The 22,324-nt window shown below is 44.9% G+C and overlaps 1 protein-coding gene across 1 annotated transcript; it reads right to left on the bottom strand.

Annotated features, from left to right (window-relative positions):
- Positions 1–4,855: 4,855 nt before the first annotated feature.
- On the bottom strand, positions 4,856–8,147 carry CCDC195 (coiled-coil domain containing 195). Its single transcript, XM_086468732.1, has 2 exons — positions 7,894–8,147; positions 4,856–4,988 (listed from the first exon to the last, which is right to left on the bottom strand). The coding sequence occupies exons 1-2, from the start codon at positions 8,145–8,147 to the stop codon at positions 4,856–4,858; spliced, it is 387 nt and encodes a 128-aa protein (XP_086324858.1).
- Positions 8,148–22,324: the final 14,177 nt, after the last annotated feature.

Below are 22,324 nucleotides of genomic sequence, written 5' to 3' on the forward strand. Positions count from 1 at the left end.
GTTTCTTACTTTTTACGTTAAGAGCAATTTTGTTATGGTTTAGTGCATTTTTCTGTTGTGGGACTGATTTTCTATATCAAGTATCACATGATTTTGTAAAAAAAAAAAAGAAAAAAAGAAATTTTGTCACAGTTTTCAGCAAAAAGAAAACAATGGAGTATTTTTTTTTAATCCATCTATACATGCCATATAATACTGCCACTGGAGAAGGAAACCACCACAAGATGCTTTGAAGACATATTTTTCAGCCTTTGCCATGTCTTTGAATAACCTTATGGGGAAAAAAAAAATAAAAATCACTTTTTGGTATCTCATGCAGCAGTTGAGAAAGTGATGACTCATCCAGCTAGAAATACTCCTCAAATGAGCACTTGCCATAAAAGAAACATTCCTTGAAGTGACCATCTGTCTTGACTTCAGCACAGCCAACAACTTCCCCATGTAAGGTTAGCTAAGTTTGATCTAAATTTTACCATGATAACAGTTTAATCTCTTAACAGGACTTTTGTTGGGTGAAGGCACTATGCAGTAGAAGTGCAGAAGAGATCTAATACAACCTGTATGTTTCCATCCTGAAGATAAAATATTGTGTACTTTGTAGCACCCAACGGTAAAAAACCCCAAACTATCTGTGCTTAGATGGTCGTAGAAGGACATGCACACAGTGGAGTTATGTAGCATCAAATTCATCACACCACTGAATGACTGTTCAAGGCTTATGAACTGTTTGAGATCTTCAAAGAAGTTGCAAGTTTATTTCTCATTTTCTCAACCCAGCTAAACAAAAATAGTTTCAGGACTACAGAGGGAGCCTGTCAGTGCTGGAATTAATATTGTTAAGGTAAGTGAAAATAACAGTGTTAAAGATCAACATCACTTACCTGGTGTCAGACACTCCTCAGCTGAATTGCTTCCATGCTGATATATTCTTAGGTTATGTCTGATCAGAAATGGCAGAGAAAAATTGAAGTTCAGATGTTAGGGATTTAAGATGTAGGAGCAAAAATACAGTGGATGTAAAGGTTGTAGACAATTTGGCACATGATAAATTGTGGTCTCACTCCCATGAACGGAGCTTGGATTAGGTGGAATGTGCTTGTATTGGGTGACTTTGACAGGAGATGCACCCTGCATGCTGATTTGTTACCTTTGGGCTTGGCTTCATTGTCTAAGGATGCAAGCATGAGATGCATTTGAACTTTGAGCTAGTACTCACTGGAGAAGAGGATAATGTTACTCCTCCGTTACAGTCTGGAGCATCACATTTCCACCTCTGTGTCTGAGACAAGAGTGAGGTTCTTTAAACATCAGTCAGAGAGGTAAGACTGATGAAAGGCATCTCCTCCCCTCTATAGTATAACAAGATGAAATTTCACCTGGTTAGATTTTTCTTTTTAAATCTCTGAGACAGTAGCTCACTTGTCTGGGTGCTCTGCAGCTGTGTCTATGTTAGCAAGTATCGCAGAGCAGTAGAAGAGGACGTACAGTGTGAAACCACAGAGTGCTGCTGTTCAAGCTATAGGTATTTCAGAGGGCTTGCTAGTGTGGTTCCATGCACTGAATACCTGTTAGCTTTTGGAGCATCTTATAAGCACTCTGACTTGGTTTCATCCAGAAGAGATCCATTCATGTGCTTTGAGACCACTATAGGATGTGAAACAAAGTACGGTAAGTGGGTTTGACCAGGAAATTCACTCCTGACTGACTGAAATGCTGATGTAGGTGCACCCTTTAACATTAGCACCTTCCACGGTACAGCTAAGCAGCACCATTCTCAAAGAGTGCAGTTTTATGAATGGCAGGATTTAGTTATTTATTTATTTAGAAGGATTTTGCTATCTAGGCGCTGTTCATTATTTTGGCAAAGGCAAGATCTACTGTATGTTGAAGATGCATCTCAGGATTATTTTGTCAAGCTGGGTATCAGGATTTTAAACATTTGACTGTGTGCTACCCTCAGACACACAACTTCTGAGTTTCACCTTCATCCTTAGTAATTCCTCCCCATCGGTCCAGTGCTCATGGCTTTGCACTCCTGTATTATGACCATAGCTTTAAAAAGACTTTTCTAAAGAAAGCTAATACCCAATTTCTCTCTCACTTACAAGGATGTAAATGTGAAGTAACAGTTAAATCAGCACTATACCACTGATTTAAGGCAAGAATCAACTCTGACAAGACTTTTTTGTCTCCAACCTAGAGACACATTTCACTACTCTTGATTAGTCGTGCTGATGGAACAGAGAATACGTCATTTAATAAATGGCAGTGGTGGACTCCGTCTTTATCGGCATTCACTATAGAGATAAAAAGCCACTTAGCCCCAAGCACAGGTGTGTCACAGGAGTGTATGTCTCTCAGTGGCCAGTGCTAACGCAGGAGGGAACCTCTTGCTGTTTCAGCTGCTCTTGCAGTCCCATACTTGCGTGGCTGAATACCACTGACCACTTCTCCAAAAGGAATGATTTCCAATCGGAAATTGTCCAACAAGCCTCGCCATCAGTGAATAGGGTTTAGTATATATTCCAGCATTGTGCTTTTAAGTGGAAGCCCAGAGCTCCTCTGAACTTGTGCGGATCCTCTTGGGAAGAAAAAAAAAACAACCATGACTTAAGTGCTGCCTGCATCTCTCTGTCCAAATTTTAGCACTCGCTTTGCTTATACCTGCCCTTTTTGCACTGAACGATGAATGTTTAATATTGGAGTGTTTTAATTGCCAGTAAGTGCTCCATGGTAAGTTACTTCATGATGTACTGTGGTAAAAATGATGTGCTCAGTGGTTTCTCTGTGGCCTCTCAATCTGGTTCTCCTGGAGATGCAGAGCTAGGTCAAATCTGCACAACTGCTTTTAAAAATTAATGTGCCTGTGCATCGTCATGTGTTCTGAAACCTGTGGGCACTGCTAAAGTCTGTAAAAATACCATTAAAAAATAAATCTTTCCATTAATATACTGACTGCCGTTTGTCAATGACTACTTTGATTCCTTTCCCTCTTTTCATTTCCCCTTTTTGGTTCTTTTTCCCTATAAGTATACAGAAGTTTAAGACCATTATACCTCTAATAAGTGTCCAATTAAAATAAAAGTTTGACCATACAGAAAGTTATATGTATTTGTGTGACATCAGAATCAGCAGCCCACTACAATTGACATTGTCATATGCTTACTAATAGCAGCCTTAGTGTCAGTGACCTATCTACACTGAATTGACACAAAAAGGGTGGGAGAAGAGAATTCCCACTGCTGCTTCATGGAAGCTGAGGCTTAGCAAACTTAAAAGTTTAGACTTTGGAAAGCTGTCTAAAGCATATGGATTCCCAAATCGCATTCAATCTGGTGTTCAAACATGAACTGTCAAAAGCTTGGTACCTTAAAAGTCTAGGGGCCAGACTTTCAAAACTGTTTGTTGTTACCTTGCCAAGTGTAATCAACTGGATTTATGTACTTAATATAAATGTACTTAACATAAAGTGTCTAGTTTCTTTAGTTTAAAAAGCACTTCCCTGTAAATGCCTTCTAAAATGAGCTGTTCAGTAAACTCTCCAAACTGTAACCTCATTTGCTGGAAGTCATCGATTCATTACTTCTGACATTACAGTGCACTCTGTATGGACCCAAGCTGAACATAAAAATCCACAAATAAAATAGCAGTGAAATCGAAATTATTACTTAATTGGTGAGAATATATTAAAAATGTATACGTGAATATACAAAACAATGGTGAATTTCAAAATGAAAAGAGGAGCACAGATTTTTATACAAGTGTACAACATCACGGAAAAACCAGAAGGGATTTTTTTCCATCAGGTCTCTGCTTTCACCTTTGAAAGCTCAGGAGTTTAAGAGTACACAAGAAGATTAAAATCTTCCTTGAAGTTATTGGTACAAACATATACTGTTCATGCATTCTCTGTACAATATTCAATCACCAGTGCTACCTGTATATCAAGAAATAGCTATGTGCAGTATTTTGGTTCCATAAATACTTGTAATCAAAATAAACATGTGGGACACTATCTTTGCTCATATGACTAGAACTAATGAGCACTCCTCATATTTTACAAGCTGTTTGTAGTTCTCTCTCACATTCATTTTGCACCTGTTTGCTGAATTTCTTCTAATGATTTCTGGTCTGAGCTGTGCTGAGAACCCATTTCTGAAAAATTCTGGTACTCACAATTCTATGACTTGGTGTACAGCTTTAGTCTCTGGCTAGATGAACACACCAAGGCAAAACCAGATTTGTAGTCGTATTTTCATACTGATTAGTACTTACTGTCCACTGCACTCCCTTAGAGGTGAACTCCAAATGGACATAAACAGTTATTGCCAAGCTTTGCAGAAATTCAGAGTAACATTAAGTGACTGTAATGCCTTCTTAACTTTGGTGTATTAGTACTGTGAAGTTTTAAAGTTTTACATACAGAGAAAACCTCACAGGCTCTTTAATAGTTCTTTTACTGTCACTTGCATCAAATACCTTTCTGGCAAAGGAATCTGCAAAAACAAGTGGTGATGTAGTTTCCACTTTTTGTGACAAATGCATCAAAACCAGCTTCAACATCTTGTTTACAGCAGTCATAAGGTAAGGGATCCATGAGACATGTTGCACAGAAGCTACTTTGTGGAGGTACCTTTGCTATCATGTGGCTTCATCAGAGTGTCCGGGCTTCCAGCCGGCTTTGTTGTGGCTCCCATTTCCATGCTAAACATCAGGCCAGTGACCCGAAACACAGGCTGGGTGATTCTCCGCAGGCATCCTGCCAAAGCGTTTTGCAGGAAAGGAACCTGACACACAGCTATCATTTAAGGCCAATTTATCTCAAGAATCAATGGGCCTTTAAAAATTCACCAGCTCACATATCCTTTTCAGCGATGGTGGTTAACTGTTTTGTGCTCTGATTTTCTGGGCTTTTGAGGGAACCTTGCTTTTCAGCATGTGATGACTTATCCATTGGTAAGAGGAAACTAATGGCCTTTACTTTACCCCTGGAGAAAAATGAGAAAGCTTCATGAGGATTATAAATGTATAAAACGTGCAAAGTTTAAAAAAAACAAACAACCTAAAACAAACCAGCAAGCAAAAGGTAAATGCTTCCAGCACTTACACGCTGCACGGAAGCAGGATTTCATGCCCTGCTGGGACAGGGTTCACACAGTCTTCCCAAGAGACCAAGCATAGTGTTGTCTGCCTCTGTCTGCTGGAAGCAGCTGCCTTTTTCCATCGAGCCTTGCAGCTCTCTATCGGCGCCCGACGTTTATGTACAAAGGTACATGTGTACAGGTCCCTTAGGGTGCACGTGCACCCACATGGACCCAGGGGGTCCTTCAGTGGCTTTATGTTTATATGCATCAGCACCCAGCTACTGCAAGCGGATGTGAGAACAGTGGTTCCCAAGCGGTGAGTGTGCGCGTGGTAAGTTACACCGGCTGTGAAAGCAGAGGGAGAAACATGCCTCTTTATGTGTCCCAAAACTGGCTGGTTTGACAAGTAAATGGACTGGGTTTTGCAAAGCTTTGGTTTTCACTCTGGCTGTCCTCTGTGATTGCTGTCAGCTCACTCAGGCCCTGAAGGGGCATGAGAAAGGAAAATCGTGAAACTATGAAGGTATTTATTGATGATTACTGGAGCGTGTTCTGCAGGGCAGAGGAACTCCATGATTTCCTTCCCCCTTCTCACCTGCCAATTCATCAGACATCAAGCCTGAACACCCCAGTGGTGACATTTGTACCAAAGAGGCCTTGTACCTTTTGTAATTTTGCCATAATAGCCCTGAAAACAGTTCTCAGCCTCCCTTATCCTGCCCAATTTTAGTCTTTTTTAATTTACCAAAAAAAAGTGGGAATCACAGAGTATAAATAATGCTTTAGCATATATGAATGAAAATGTTGTAGACATGCAAATTAGTGATGATTTGTTAGCAGTGCTCTTATTTTATTACTTGGATGCAACTGCACTGTAGATAAATCCAAGGTGATACTTCTACAGAGTTAAATTTAAAGCAAAAATATTCAGTGTCACATATAGGATTATAGCTTTGGAGCAAAATATGAGAAAACTAGAATAACAAAGAACAGGGAAACCTGACACGGACCAGCATGCTGGGAAGCAAAAATGTCATCACTGTAAAAAATTAAGCTTAATTAGCTTGCTAAACTCATTGCCAAAATTATCCTACCATTCAAATGCTCACCAAGATTGCTGTCCATGTTATACCTTTGTGTATATAATGGAACCATCCACCATTATAAGCAGAAAATATGTTAAACATTTCTTTGGTATAAGAAACACAAAGCTTCATGCTTCAGGATATCACCTCGTCTACTGAGGGGGTTAGCTAAAAAGCTCTTTCTGTAGCCATTTCTTCTCCTAAAGCAGCCAACACTGAGTGGACATGAGTCACAATGCCACACTCGCTGCTGTTCAGAGTTGACAAGGCAGCTCTAAAGATAGGATAAAATAAATCGGCACTGTTCCTTCGGCTGCTGAGTAACAGGTGCTTTTAAACCTGTAGGTCCCAAAGCATTAGTTGTAATAGATCTACGTTGCTATTCTGATTGCTTTGAAAGCTCTCTTTCCCCTTATGAGAAAGCAGCAGCATTGGCTGTTGCTAGTCCTGCTCCTGCATGCTGCCCCTGTGTTTCCTAACCCACACACTTTCCATTCAAGCTGGCTTCAGGGCAAACCTCGCAGAAGCGTTTACGCTCCCTGAACCCAGTGGAGCATGTGCTGAAATGCAGAGCTACAGGGTCAAGGTGCTTTTGAAAATTCTACGAGTTCCCTCCAGGGACTAAATTTAGGTGTTTAAATGTTGTAAAACATCTGACCTTCAAAAGTCCTTACAAGAAAACCTAGGTGCCTAGGAAAACTCGATCTTATTGTCCCCTCCAGCCTCTCAGCGGGCAGCTGAGCTCCTAATCGGGTTTGCACAGGGAGTGCGAGGGGCTGTGCACTGGTCGGCTCTGAGGAATTGTTGCTGTGTGAGGGGGGGTACAGAATAAAAGCTGGCACAACATGCTGTGCAGACGGGTACACCAACACAGGTGACACAACCCGCTACAGCCATGCAGCCCCTGAGCAGAGGCTGCTGGAGTCCTGCCCTGGGACATGCATGGGTGGGCAGACCCATGGACTTCTCCCTGTTCAAATGCACATGCTTTGAGGCCATTTGGACTCTTCTTCTGAGCACAACACAATCAGCACTAAAAACAGCAATCTGTGTGGATTCCAAGGGTGTATATATCAGCACCAGGAGGTGACTGGGGCTATTGTATATCACAGTCTCATTATTGGGGCTTTTACCTTTGATTGTTGCCCTGTGTTGGAAAGCTTCTCATCAATAAGCAGAGGCACTCAGGGCTTGTCCAGCAGCCATTTCACTTAATTTAGAAGCAGTCCTGAGAATACTTTTCTCAAGGCTGAAAGCATTAACTTGTAATGCTTCAATTACAGGGGAAATATGATACAGTACATCTGAATCCATGAGCCATATTAATCACACTTTCAAAAGCATAGTTCAGGGTTCCTTGATATCTCCATGCTTTTAACACAAAGTTTAAAAATCGCTTTCAAGCTTTTCTTGTCAGAGCAACACATCAATCTGCAAAACTCTACCTGGCTTTAACAGAGAGAAGATTTCAACCCCCTTCCCTCTCCCCTCAGCCTCTCCTTTCTGTAGTAAATTTAAACTGCTAACACTGACAATCTTCATGATTTGCAAGGAGGAGCGGGACAACTTACCTAGAAGAAGTCTGCCATCTGCTCAATGCCCATATAAATTTGAGAGATTTTGCTGATAACGAACAAAAACCTAAAGCAATATCCATCTATGTTACTAGAGAAAACCTACAACCAGCCCAGGCAGGCGATGCTGTGAAACATAACAGAACCTACCTGCACTTACAGACACGCTCCTGGAACAGCTTCATTTTGCCAGAATGACTGTAGGAGAGGCAGCTGGCTGGCAGTTTTTCAAGCCCCTTCTCCTCTCCCCTGGTGAGCTGTGCTGCAGCAGGAGGGGCTGGTGGCTGGGCACTGCCTGGCACATCCAGAAGCTCGTTGCTTGGAGGCCGCTTGCCAGCCCGGTGAGACCTTGCGCTGGAAGGAGCAGGCGCTGGTGAAGCAGTGCAGTAGCGCCGCACCGTCATGGTGGTATCTGAGCAGCAGACACAAAAGACAGAGCACTGGAACAGGCTGCCCAGAGAGGCTGTGGAGTCTCCTTCTCTGGAGACATTCAAAACCCGTCTGGATGCGTTCCTGGGTGACCTACTCTAGATGGTCCTGCTCTGGCAGGGGGGTTGGACTAGATGATCTTTCAAGGTCCATTCCAACCCCTAACACTCTGTGATTCTGTAAAAGCAGAGCTAGAAACAATAATACTAATAACGAGAATTCATATATCCTCAATGTATTTTTAATCATTGTCTTTTGTCTCAAGAAATTTTTATATATGGTGAGGCCAGAAGGAAGAGGAGGCCAAACACCTCCTTTGGATCCCACCCTTTTCCCTGGAAGGCAGCTGGAGAGGAAAAGTCACAAGGTTGGAAAGCACTTTGCACATCTTCCACGCTCACAGAAAGACCAGTCAGCTATTCCCAAGCTGATGACATCCATAGCCACCGGCAGCCCCAGTTTAAGAGACCCTCAGTTTAGTAACACAACACTGGACTCAGTGGGCTTGGCGGTACACGTTATTTGATTTCAGCAATCATGTAGCTTCACGTAAATCCACTAGTACTGTTCAGTCTCTCATCTCATTAATTTTCATAGACTTGTGTCTCTCAAAACTTGCGGGGACATTTCTCCATGTCCCAGACCTCTTCAGGAGGTGGGTTCAGAGCTGAGGCTAGGTCAGCCACCAGACCTGTGGAGCACATGGACAGTAACAGCAGCTGAAAGTCATAACACACACCATACTGATGCCAAGAAGTTGTGTTAGGGAAGCATTTTTCCAGCAGACTGGACATGACAGACACCAGACAAGGAGGCGACAGGCCTCAAGCATGTATGATACCTAACAGCCTGACCTTGCCAATAACCACATCCATTCCAGACAACTACTTGTCACCAAACAATGTTTTAGTCTGATTCCTGCTTCATTAAATCCTCCAGAAGTCCTAACCGTAATCCTATAACTGAGGAACACGTCCATTTTTTCCCTCTGATGCAATTGTGAAAAGAGTGTATTCCCATATATTGGCCCCTTTCTCTCTCAGTCAAAACTAACTGTGTGATCTGCAAAAAGAAACTGCACATCTGGCATGATATATATATAACCCATTACTATTTGTTACTATTTGTAGAGTTTTCTCATCTTTTACTAAGGCAAGAGAAGTTACAGCACAATTACAACTGTTGTTCCTTTTCAGTCTGGAACAGACAGGGGACAGGCATAGACAAGATAGTCCATGCCCATGAAAACCCAAAGCAGTAAGTCAAATTCTGCTTAAACAAAGCCAAACTGAACTCTTTGAGTTGAACTCTTTGCTTGAGCAGCAACAAAATACTCCACTAAGCTCAACTTGGCAGATGCAGGTACCCCCCTAAAAAGGTCACAGAGTGAGACACCCGGTTAAGGTGGTTTTGGGTGTGGGCACTGAAGGAGGCCAGAGCGCTTCCATCAAGATAACTAAACGAACAGCTAGTGGCTCATCTCCCATTCCCTGCAGACATGTAACAGCCAGGCTAGGAGGTCCTGCTTGGGCAGTACACATGGGTGCCATGGACAACCCTGCCTCTTTGGTACCTGGCTGCTCCTTTGGTGCCGGAGCAGGACTAGCCATGATGCTTCCATGCAGGGATTCTGAAGAGCCAGCTGGTCCTTCCCCATCACTGGTGTGGCTCCTCACATCGCCATTCCCACCTCCTTTTGCTGCCTCTCTCTCTGGTGGCACAGCTCTCTGCCTGCAGACCTGCAGCTCTCCCCTCAGGGCCCTGTTTTCCTTCTCCAGCTTGTTGATTTGGGAGCACATCTTGCAGATGACCTGGAGGAGGTGCACATTTTCCTCCATGGTCCCACACCGCACAGCAAGGCTCCCTGCTCCCCCACTGAAACGCTTGTCCTGTGGAGAAGCTCCTAAGCTGGTGGCAGGTGGACCCTGCCCTTAAAAGCCTCCAGACAATTGGAGTCCCCCCCTACACGCAGGACTCAGGCCAGCTCCCATCATCAGGAGGGCTGGACTGAGTTGTCAAGTTACTAAGAGAGGGCCCATGATTTATTCATTCAGGGTGTCATTTTTCAGACCAGAGCTGGCCTCTTACACACTGCACAAATCACTGTCAACACAATATCACCGCATCATCAGAAAACCCTCCCACCCCCCTCGCTTGACTCAGGCTTTGGTTTTCTCCAAAACGACTAAGGAGGACAGAGCCCATTTCCTTTGGTTTACCCAAAAAGGCCAGTGATCCCCTCCGTGGCTTAGAGGGAAGGGTTACCCTATGCTGGGCAGCAATTCATCTCTCCCTTAACATTGGGTAAATTACTCATTTTTGCTCTGCACATCTGAAAAGAATTAGCAATTTCTCAAAGGAAAATTCAACTTCCAAAGGAAAGCTGACACAGTACAAGACCCCTGCTATTATCAGAGTATGCCAACAGCTGTGATGGACGAGCAAGTAAATTAAAGCTATTTTGAAAGGGTGCAGCAGAGTCTGCTGTGCCTTCCTGAGTGCCCAGGGAGGCTTGCTGGAGTGGAAAGCCTGCACCAGCATCCCAGGAGTGTAAGGAGAGACAGATCGGGCATGAATCTTGCATTAGGAAGGGAAACACAATCTTCTGTGCTGCTTTCATCACCTAGTCCCTAAAGCGATCCTTCTGCTGGCAGTAAAATGCAAAAACCTGTGGAACTGTTTGCAGATTGAAGACTCAAATTCATTTCACCTTTCTGCACGCAGCCCAAATTGTGCAGAGGCCTCTGGAGATGTTCCCAGGAGGTGACAGCAGGGCTGCCTGTGACTCCTGTGTCTCCTGTTCCCCAACCATGAGTATCTAATCTAAATGTACCCTCTTTCAGTTTGAAACTGCTACCCCTCCTCCTATCACCACACTCCCTGCTAAAGAGTCCCTCCCCATCTTTCCTGTAGGGCCCCTTCAAGTACTGGAAGGCTGCTATAAGGTCTCTCCAGAACCCTATGCTGAATTTTTTCCTCTCCTCCAGAGGTGCGTGTTGCTGAGGGCATAACAACATAGAAATGGAAACGAGTGGTCCAAGCTGGGCTCAGAAATGGGCTTGGATCCAGGGTTAAATAACAGTGCAGGTGCCCCTGTGCTGGGGACAATGTGCGGTGAGCAAAACTGCTGGAACCGAAATACAAATCCTCTTCATTTTGGAGTCATCCAAGGACTTAAAACATGGCAGCAACCCTCCAGTGTTAGTTTCAAATTTATGTTTCTGTTTCTCCAGCAAGTAGATCAGGTACAGGAACAGTAACAGCACTCACATGGAATTATAATATTGCTGCTGATCCTGCAGCTGGCAGGTTTGGATGGGCAACAGACACTTGCCAGCTCAGCAATCAGCTTACCCCAGCTGCAACTGAAGACATCTGCTCCTCTGATCCCATGTCTGAAGCTCCACTGGAACCAGACTGGAGCAGGCATGGACCTTTTGTTGTACCAGAGACTTCTGAGGAAATGACGTTTGTCTTGTAGCCTTGTACTGCTGCTCCCGCTGTGATTCCTGCCCAGCGACTGACAGGCAAGGTGGGGGCAGATGAGCCAGGAGTTTTGGATGATGAAAACCTAGGAAAACTAAATTTGCCCCTGGGCTGGTCAGCATGTTCCCATCAGCAGACGGAGCTCCACGTGTGCAATCTTGTATTTGTAAATTCAGTGGGGTCCAAGATGTGTGCCTGCACTGCCCGACTGCCAGTGCCTCCAGCCTGGGGCAGGGCTGGGCAGCTCCCGAGTGCTGCCACTCCATGTGTAGTGGGTGAGAAACACGCTCTGTGCCTCTTAGCTGTGGCATGCTCATAGGCTGCAGATTTTGGCTGGCCATATGTTCAGCGTACACTCCTGCACCTCCTGTGAACACCTATAGCTATGTGGTTTTCACTGTGAAACACTTCGACTTAAAGCCATTTAACAGAAAAGACAGAGATTCTCACACCTGAGCTGCTTTGGCAAGTTGTGTTTGGTAGGACATGGACCTGAGTAAAATTGTCTTCACGTTCAGTCATATCAAACCTCTTCACTAGGAATAGTAACCAAACACAGAGGTGGAGTTTCTGGCAGCTGCTGGGCTCAAGCAGCCCCACAGCAATACCTGTATGTGATTGCTGGAGCATGTGCTGTGTTTCAGTGGACGGTACAAACTGCATACCAAGTAATGTTGCAACAGAAAACCTGCGAACAAAATGCAGAAGCTTGTGGATCAGCTTCATCCAAAACTGGGAGGAGCTCGGCTCTTTATTCTGCCACTACTTGATATTCTGCAGCTCCCTGCCCCTGCCCAGTACGGTGACAGGAGATAGCTGTGTGTGTACATGGCTGCTGCAGGGAGTCTGTGGGGAAGGGGCCATGCTGTGAGCAGAGAAGCTATGTTGTGAAACCTGCTGTCAGCTGAAAATAGCACCTGCACAGCTACCACTGTTACTGAACAGTTTTTCTAGCTGTCTCACTTGCCAAATCTGCTCTTGTGCTCGTCTGAAGGTTAGAGAGATTAAAAAACCAAAAAGGACTCATTGCTACCTCAGTAAAACAGCAATTTTTTTTTGCAAGTCACAACATTTTGTCCTTGAAAATCCATCAGCAGTAAGCGTGTGGGTATTTTCTACGACATGCTGCAGCCAGAGGTGTGTTATACCTCCCAGTGGCACAGGAGCTCCTGTGCAAAAAGACAGTCTCCCCTCTCTGGTGCTAAACCCACTCGGCGGAGCACAAGTACTGGGCTTCAGCTTCCCATAAACATGCACAAAAGCAGCACCATAACATCTGCGCCCTACACTAGCACAGCAGGGACTGCTGCCCCGAGCTGAGGCTTCCCCTTCCCACCACACATGGCTGGGCTGCCACAGGTTTCAGTTTTTAGGAGATGGGGGCAGAGGACCAAGACTGAATGTGGTTGGAGGTGGAAAGTCTCTTTCTATTACTACTCAGCGATAAACAAACACCCTTCCTTTTTGCCTGGCATCCTACTTCTCCTAACCCATAGGCTTTCATCCTTTTGACGCTCTGCTCGCTTTCTGATGCTCTTGCTAGCTGCTGCACCTTCACCCCTTCCTGCCACAAGGCACCACATCACACCGGGGCTCTGGCACCTTGGTTGAGGATCAGTAATGCTGCATCACATCTCCAGCCTCGCTGGAGAAGCAGCACAGCAGCCTGCCCACCCTGACGTGTAACTCACAGGAAGACCTGGGGAAGAGAGCAGCTCACAGCTCCGTCATCACTGCACCAAGCCTGAAGCCCAGATCTCCATCAGGGCAGGAGTCTCCAGGGAAGCTTTGCTGTTAGCAGCCACAAATGCCAGCAATGCTGGGTGTATTCATCCTGTAAAAAATGACCAAGCAGAAGTGTAACAGCAGCACTAGTAAGGGTCAATGCCAAATTCTTCCTATTGCCTCTGTGCAAGAACATCGCTGTGCCTCGAGTCCTTGCTTGATTTCTGTCTGTGACTTCTGTTTTATGCTTCATTATGGTGCAAAACAGCCTAATGCTCTTCTGAATCTGTTTGTACAACTTAAGGAGGTAAAAAAAAAAAATCTCATACATTTAAAAATTAATAAAAAAGCAATATTGTCAAAATTTGATCCTATATTGGCCTTCTCCAATTCTCAGTGGCTGTCCCATTTCAATCAAGATTTATTTTTCCCCGTTTTCCATTTTTATCTATCCGCTTTCACTCATCCACTACTCACTGTAGTAAACTCTCAAAATTTAGACCTTTAGACATCGAAACTATCCCTATGCTTTACTTGGCCAGTCCTGTTGCTTGAGGCTCAGCAAAATGTTTGAAATTGATGCTCTACTTGAATGTGTTTTCTTCCAAGCACTTGAGTAACAGCTTGAACATGGTGGGACATGCAACATGGCCTACAAGGCCCTTGCTCACCTGACCCTGGTGTGCCAGCAGCCACCATAGCTGGCATCAGCGTCCCCACAGGCACTGCTCTGCCAGGCCAGGGAGCATCTTGCTTTGAATGAATTTCATCTGCAAATGCTCAGCCATGCAAAGAAATGCATCCTTCATGTAACAGAAGGATTTGACAGAGAAGATTTTGCAGCACAAATCGAAAATGTTCTAATAATTAGACAAAACAGCTCAGCCTCTAAAGTTTGCTGACCACATCTGTGTTTAATACAATTTCCTAACGTGCCCTGGCCATGGACTCATGGGGCAGAGCGCTGCTCTCAGCCCCATCTTCCCAGCCTATGTGTCTCCACCGAGAGGTACCTCCCTGTAGGGCTACTGCTCCTTCCTGGGGCCAGCCTGGGCTGCTCGCCAGAGCTGAGCTTCCATGGCGAAGGCAGGTACAGGAGCTCACACCAATTTCTACAGCAGTGCCTCAGACCTTCACTGTAGCAATCAGCTAATTATTAACGGGCTAAATTCACTGTGGAGCTGTTTGGAGTGCTCCCGGTTTTAGCTGTGGGAATACCTCCCCCTCCTCTGAGACAGCATTTCTCTACAGCTGAACAGAGGAACCCACAGGCCCGTTTTGGTACATTTCCACAACTATAAATGTTGAAAAATTTTCATACTTACTCTGGTAAGTGTGAATTTTGGCTCCAAGCTATTGCACGGTTGAAATCTGCTATTCCTAAGCACCTTCTGAAAGACAAGGGCAAGGTGTGCTGGTGCTGGGGCACTCGTGTGAGCAGGGTGCCAGTGCTACCATGCCAGCAGGCAGGTGGCTGCCCTGACTGCTTCGGGATGTCCCCCAGAACCAGAGCCCACCGGTGCTGTGAAGGAAACCCCTTTTTCAGCTGTTGAAAAGGGCCAAGATGGTGCCCTCGCATGCACAGCTCTGCGGGGGCACAGCAGCAGCACCCATAAAGCCCCCTAATCGAGGGCGAGATGCTCCTGTGCCTACCGGCACATCTGCTGCCTGGGCTGCAGCCAGACCCACCGCCCTGCACGGGAGCCACCTTCCCGGCCACTCACATCTCACCAGACCGTGAACAGCAACTGACAGGTGTCACTTCTGTACAAAACTGTTTTTCTGAGCACGCTTGGGCAGCAGCTTCCTGGCAGAATGAAAATTACCAAGTGGATTGGCAGAACAAGCCCGAGAAGGTGATTGCAAGTCTGTATCAGTGCTCCCTCCTTGACTTCAAGTGGGGAGAAGTGTGGCAGCAAACTGAGTGGGAGAGGGACACAGGCTGCCTGCGGGGCACCGACAGGACCAGCAGCATTTGCAGAGGAAGCAGGGCACGGCAAGGGCAGACCCCGTGGAAACGTTCACCAGCCTCACGTGTAGCTGGGCATGAGAGAGTATAAAGCTGGCTGCTTTTTATGCTTGAATGAAATCTTGCCTTACACTCATGACTAATTAAACGCTCCCTTTTAGCCACGTCTGAGCAGCAACTTTTGCTCACAGCAGGTGCAGCGAGGCAGTTGTGGAGAGCGAGCTACACAAGCTCCCGGAATGAAAACAAGATAGCAAAAAACAATTAATGTTTAAAGTGTTCTCAGGTTTCATAATCTAATTAGATAACAATGGCACAAAGATAGTTACTAGTCTGTTTAACAGGTAAATGTTTAATTTGTTAATGTCTGTTAAACATCCTTTTTCTTTTCTAAGGACCATTCGCCTGGCTGTGCCTTAACCGCTGCACATACGCAGAAAACCCCACACAAGCCTTGTTAAAAGAAAGCCCCGCTCACTTCAGTGGCTGCGGGGAGCCAAGTACCTGTGCAACATGCTGAACTTCCGGCGTGACATACACTGCCCAATAATCTTAGTAGCATTGCTCCAGTTTTGAGTATTTGAGGTTTCTGAAAGGGGTCTGATTTCCAGCAGGGGATGCTCAATACTTTTGAAAAACCAGGCTTAACCTGAACATGGGAAATAGAAACTCAAGATATGAGTTACATCCGAAAACCTTGGCTACAGTTTTGGACTGGGCTGGCAGTGAAGCAAGGCTATAGAAATGTTTCAAACTTTTCGGAGAGCACTTCAGGCCCCCATATTGCATTTCTAAGCCTCTAGGTCTCTCTCCCTTTAAATGGATCCTCAAGTTAGTCTGGAATAATCAAAATTAATCTATTTTACGCCAGCTCCCTGCAAGCTACAGAGCACAAAACCATGCCTCACGCAAGAAAATCTATATGCTCAGCTGGAGATTTTCGTAACTAAGAGCATGCAACTGAGCCCATAGTTACCTGCACAGAGCTTGCGATAGCTTTCAAATTAAAACAAGCCATCAGTCAGGGGAGTTAGCCTCATGATTACAGAGCAGCTCCAAGCAGAAAATCCATCCTAAAATTCATAATAATAATTTTTTCTTACTCAGTTTTCTTTTCTCAAATAAACCATAGCATATGAAACGTATGTGAGGATATTTGTATCTATGTAGCTATAAGATATCACACTGCGTGCAATCTGTGCAAATACATCCAACACATGACTCAGGACTATAGAGAACAGCAAGTAGCATTTGCAGCTGACAAAAACATATTGCAGAGCACATAACACCCTCACAGCTGTTCTCCGACAAAAATTAATGATTATAGCTAACTGAAACAGCATATGGCAAGCACAGCTTAAAATGAACACAGAAATGCATCTTCTATAAAGCTGGGAGGTAATTAATCAGAACAAAGGGAAACGTGCATTTCTTTGCTACTATTCAGGAGGAGATGTTCATACTGAGAACTTCAAGATACGTGCTTTAGTGAGTACTTAAGAACCACATGAAGAACCTCACCAACCTGGACAGAAAAGTCAGAAATAATTGTAGTTTTGCATTAATGAGAATTTTCCAAAAATAGCTGTACATTGTCAACTTAATGAAGTGTTACAAGCAACCACGCACATATCCTGTGTGGCCTACATACAACTCCTGGCCTGAGGGACACTCATTACTCTAACTCCTGCCACATGCGGCCTCAGGGATGCTCTTGAGAGCATGGGACATGGGTGGCTGCCCAGGATTGATCCCAAACCTCTGTTAGGCACAGCTTTCCCGCAGGGGCAGCAGCACCCCCTCCTGCAGTGTTGTGAACTAGAACTGCTCGGGTGCCAATGTTTTTGAATCTTGAGGCTATAAGTGTAAAAGAGACATAAAGCCTAACTCGGAGGCTCTCCCAAATGAGCTTTTACCATTCTGCCTTAAAGCCACTCAAACTCTTTTGGCCTGATGATCTAGACACTGTGATAACCTTTCCCTAACCCCACTGGTTTCACTGTACTTTTTATTTTTTCCCATCTCCCAGTATTCCAACATGGGCCTGGGAGGTAGGAAAGTTACTTGATATTTTCCATAGCTAATATTTCACCAAGGAACCGTGCTGGACTTCTCTTGAAAAGAATAACAATGTTCTCATTTCCTCCCCGAGGCACCCTGCAAGCCAATGGCTGCCCAGAGCCTCTCTCTGCAGAATGCAAAAGAAAAGTGCTGGAAGGTCCCTGTGCAGGCGAGACCCGTGGGTGCCCGGGCTGGGCACCGGTGTGCCCAGGGAGGGCCCGGTCAGAGGGACCAGCCTCATTCAGAGCAAACTCCAGCACATCCCTGATGTTAGTCATTTCAAAAGGAAAGCATTGATTTGGTCTTTCCCAAAGTTTTCCCTGCTTTTCCCAATTAAAATAATTTACTCTGTTCAGTTTGAATTAGCAAATAATTTCAGTTGTGTTTTCAAGTAACATGGATAATATGTTTGAAGTACAGAAGAGATTTGACCCAGCCCCAAAGGAGTCAGCGGGAGCAGAGCTGTGTGAATTGCCACTATACAGGGTACATAATGAGGCAGGAGCTAGCGACTGTGCAGCCTTGCGATCCAAAAGCCATGGCCTTGGCAGGTGCTGAGCTTGGAAACTGGACTGCTCCAGCATGCCTGATCTTTGGGAAGCACTGACCCACTGCCCTTAACTTTGGGCATCTTTACATCTGCATTCAAGCTTTGATCTCTCTCGTGAGCCACGTTCTGTCCTGCGCAGGCAGACCTGCTGTTCCCATCAGAGAGCTCACCTGGTAGCAGAAGCCAAGCATGTGCTCTCCTGCAGAGGAGCTGACCCATGGCAATTTTGGACCCCGAAAGACTCACAAGCAGGTTTTCTCTCTGCTTTTGCACAGTGTGTACTCACCAGTGCGGGAGCCGTGCTCTTTCTTGTCAGGATGCATGTACTTGGGGCCACCACAAAAGCAAAAATCTCCCAAAGTAACAAAAAGAAAACAATAGCCAAACCCATCAGATTTATGATTACTGTTTTGTCCCCGTTGGCTCTTATGAGTCAATATAGCTTGCCAGCTCCTGCTGTCCCTTTCTGTCTCATGGCAGCGATGGTTCATCAGCAAAGCTCCAGGACAGGGTTAGCTGGGAGACTGTGGCTCCAGCCACTGCTCACTCAGCTCTGCAGGCAGCCCTGAGAGCCATGAGCTTTGATAGCTCCTGGTGTTTTCACACCTTCTGTTTGCTCATTAGTTTCTGCTGCAATGATGAGTCCTTTGTTTCATTGTTATTTTAAGAAGCGCTTTCAGCTCCCTCATAAAAACGGGTTTGAGGAAGTAACATGTAGAAACAGACAACACAACCAGACTGCTAATCCCTACAACTACTGGCACTGCTACTTGTCCCAGCAGCTCCTCGTGCTTCCACAGCGATGCCCTGAGCGTGACCGACACGCAGCAGCCAACGGCCCCCCAATTACCCACCCACTGCACACCCCGCATATATAGGAGCTACCCCAGGAGAGGCAGCAGCTCATCTGCCTTCTGGTACACCCTGGGTGTGGCAGCATCAGGTCCTTCAGCAACCCAATACTGCAAGGAGGGGAGCTGGAAAAGAAACTCAGCCCACTCCATGCTGCTGCCTCCAGAAAGCAAAGCAAGGACAGGAGGAGCAGGAAACCCGTGTGGGGCCAGTGGGTCTGTGGCAAGTGGTTCCTGCTCAAGCAGCTCGTGCTAAAGCAGAGGGGATACAGCGACGGTGAAGCTGAAGGTCCTTCCTGGTCATCACCATAATTCTATATTGGCTTGGCTAGTCTTTGCCTTTTGGATTAATTTTATTTATCTCAATGCAATTCTCTTAAATGAGAAACACATTCTAGTTTGTTTCTTCTTTTTTTCCCTTTCTTTTTCTAAAGCTTTGGATGCTGGTCTCAAAATCCCATTTCTCTGTTCCCATTCAATATTTAATTTTAACATCCTTTGATTTTAACTGCCTGGGTTCGAAATTCACTTCATGGCTTTAATTTGCATGTTGCAAATGTATAACACTGATTATTTTTGCGATATTCTAAATATTACAAGAAAAATCTTTCACATGCATACCAAACTTAAATATTGGTAAACGCATTCAAATCAATAGCAGATACTTTTAAGATGTCCTTGACAGAACATCTGTCTTGAAGATTCTTCTTCACATGTTAGTTACAGTTGAGATACTGAGTAGTCACTGGTTTTAAAAATGTTCAAAACCAAAGTAAAAGGTACATGCAGCCCGATTCTCCTCAGGACATGTGGGACAACATTTTTCATACTGGGATCCAAAAATCCATGTTCAAAGCTACACGTGAACGCAATTTCACTTTTCTCCAGATCCAGGCCCATGGCGGGGCAGTGTGTCTGGAATACATATGGTACAGTTCCTCCTCCTGTTTCTCATTTGGATATTATCCAACAACACACCCCTGCCCCCCCTCAAAAATCATCCTTGTTCAGATCAACATTACATTGCCAATGTAACATCTCTCCAGTGAACGTTAAGATATAATTACCCTGTAAGGAATGATTGCTATTAAACATGTAACACATCTCCCTCTAATTGAAATTTAAGCCTTTGATTGTGGTTAGGTATCACTAAAGATGCGATTAAACGTAAAATATGTATAATGCTTAACTCCTTCTGGGGTGTTGGGATAGTTTCCACTAAGTAAGAAAGAAAAATAATTTCTTTGCACTCCAAATTTTTTTAAAGTAGCTTGAGCTCAGCTTTGCCCTCCACCTCTCCACTCCTTGCACCCTGCTCCGTCACAGGGCTTCATGCTGCCCCAAACCTCGCCCTCTGCTACCTGCCTCTCCTCTGGCTCTGGCTGCCTTGTGATATTCCTCTTCTGTGTCATAGCTTCTCAGCCTGTGCTTAGAAGTCTTCTTATGCAGGACTATTTGCCGTGAAGGTATAAAGGAGAAAAACATACGTTTTCCTCTTACACAAGTAATCTGAATGCGAGAGTTGAACACACTGAGCATCAGCAAGGATACTAACAATAGCCCTAAATCAAACACTTGCACATATGCATTATTTTTTTTTGCCTGTTATTAATAATCTTGCTTACAGCCTAAAAATCAGTCCTTGATAAAGTTTCATCTGTAAAGGTAAACACTTCAAAACTACGTAATTCCACACTTATCAAGAACTTAGACAAAGACTTGAAGAAGTACCAGCAGCTGTTTTCCCTGTACATGTTTACTTCTTTTCTTCAAGCAGCACAATTAACAAAATATTGACTGTAGCATTTCTCACTGCCACCTTTGCCTGCTCCCCTGGGACAGCTGTGCTCAGGCCACCAAGGCCCTGCCCATCCTCCAGTAAAATAAAACCTGTGAATGTCAGCAGTGGGAAAGGGCATCTGCTCTTGTACTAGCCTCTGTCCCTGAACTGCTCTTCTCTGTGTGTTTTATCTGCCTTGAGCTGATATTTGTGCATAAAAGATGACAAGTGATGAAAGTTTGTTGTGTGGTTATTTTAAAATTGTCCTAATACTTGAAAATAAAGCAAGTCCAGAGAATCAGTTTCAAAAGTAACTGAAAAATAAACCCAGATGCCAGAACACACTGTGAAATAATATACCGGAGAAAACCTCAGCTCTGAGAAGAGACGACCATGTTCTTGTGGTTGCATTAAACAAAAGGAGTCTTGGAGTGGAGATTTTGGCAGAAAAAAATTGGTTTAGATCTCCTGTAATCCTGAGTTTGAAAAGCAGCGATTGTATGAAAAGAGCCCTTTCTCACAGGAGTTGCTCTGTGGCATGCAAACACTGTTCAGTTCTATGAGGGTTTCATAGCTCACAGACGGGAGTGGATGTGGGATTCAGCACCGACACACCTCACTTCTGCAGTTGCAGTCACTGGGTTTTATGGCAGTGAAGGGCCAAACCCCATCTTTGTAATAATCCCACAGCCTCACATGCCTTCTGCATTTCTCTCATTCTCTCCCCTCAAATGCTGGGATAATCCATGGTTCAATGCTTTGTTTTTTTCTCCCTGTTGCAGCCCTGGTTGAAAGCTAATGTTTGCTAATCGCTTTCATGCCACTATGTTGAAAGTGCTTGAACACAGCAGGAGAGGAAGAGCCATCTGGAATAAGGACCCAGCCACACTCAAGCCTGAGCATCTGTAACATCAGCAATAAGCTAACAGCCAGAATGGGCTGGATTTTCAAACCCCCAGAGAAGGCTGCAGAGCCAGTGGCTTAAAACAATCCAAACCCCACAACCCTTAGTCTTACACATGAAGCTCATTTTGTGTGCAAGCTATTGAGAAAACAACCCAGGGATCTCCTTACCTCTGCTTTACAGACTGCAGCTTGGCTTCAGACCAGCCTGGTGTCAGCTTGCAACATTCCCTTGGTGTGAACCATGCTTTTGCAATCTAGTTATTCCCAAAGATGCCAAACATATTTATAGTTGCTCAATTCTTGTGAACATTAATTAGAAACAGTCTGTCTCCAAATCACCTTGATGGCTTCTGAAGTACCCAGTCCACCAGGAAAGAGCACCACGTGGGTTTCAACCCTTAGCAAAGATTTCTTCTGAAAAATCCCAGATCTGCTGACAGTGAGACACAGCAGCAAGTGCTGCCAGCACATGCAGCACCGGCAAGCAGGCAGAGACTAGACAATGGCACTTTTACCTTGCACATAGAGATAGGGTGTATTTAGAGGCCACCCTTGGCTCTTGCCTGCAGGGCCAAACTACAACTTGAGTTGAGATTCACCAGCTGTGAACTGGGGTTGTCACAGGAAGATACAGGGAAAGGAGACAGTAGGGCAGAATGAGGTAAGACACTAGAAAAACCCTCCTGGTATTCCCATGTAGCAAGACATAGCGCTGGCCTCTGCCCTGAACAAACACTCATGAACCTGTGGAGGCCTCAGGGGAATCACCAGGGTTTCTCCAGGGAAATGAGCCACAGCTTAATGAAATTGTGGGGATTTCATGC

Source organism: Leptosomus discolor, chromosome 7 (genome assembly GCF_034619465.1).
Source record: "Leptosomus discolor isolate bLepDis1 chromosome 7, bLepDis1.hap2, whole genome shotgun sequence".
In the NCBI taxonomy this organism is placed as follows: Eukaryota; Metazoa; Chordata; class Aves; order Leptosomiformes; family Leptosomidae; genus Leptosomus; species Leptosomus discolor.

What these genes read in the sequence shown, in the direction of transcription:
- CCDC195 (XM_086468732.1), bottom strand. Translation starts at nt 8,147, where the DNA reads ATGACGGTGCGGCGCTACTGCACTGCTTCACCAGCGCCTGCTCCTTCC. An exon ending in GAGCGTGTCTGTAAGTGCAG is followed by an intron (nt 4,989 to 7,893) that starts GTAGGTTCTGTT and finishes ATTTTTCTCCAG; the next exon opens with GGGTAAAGTAAAGGCCATTA.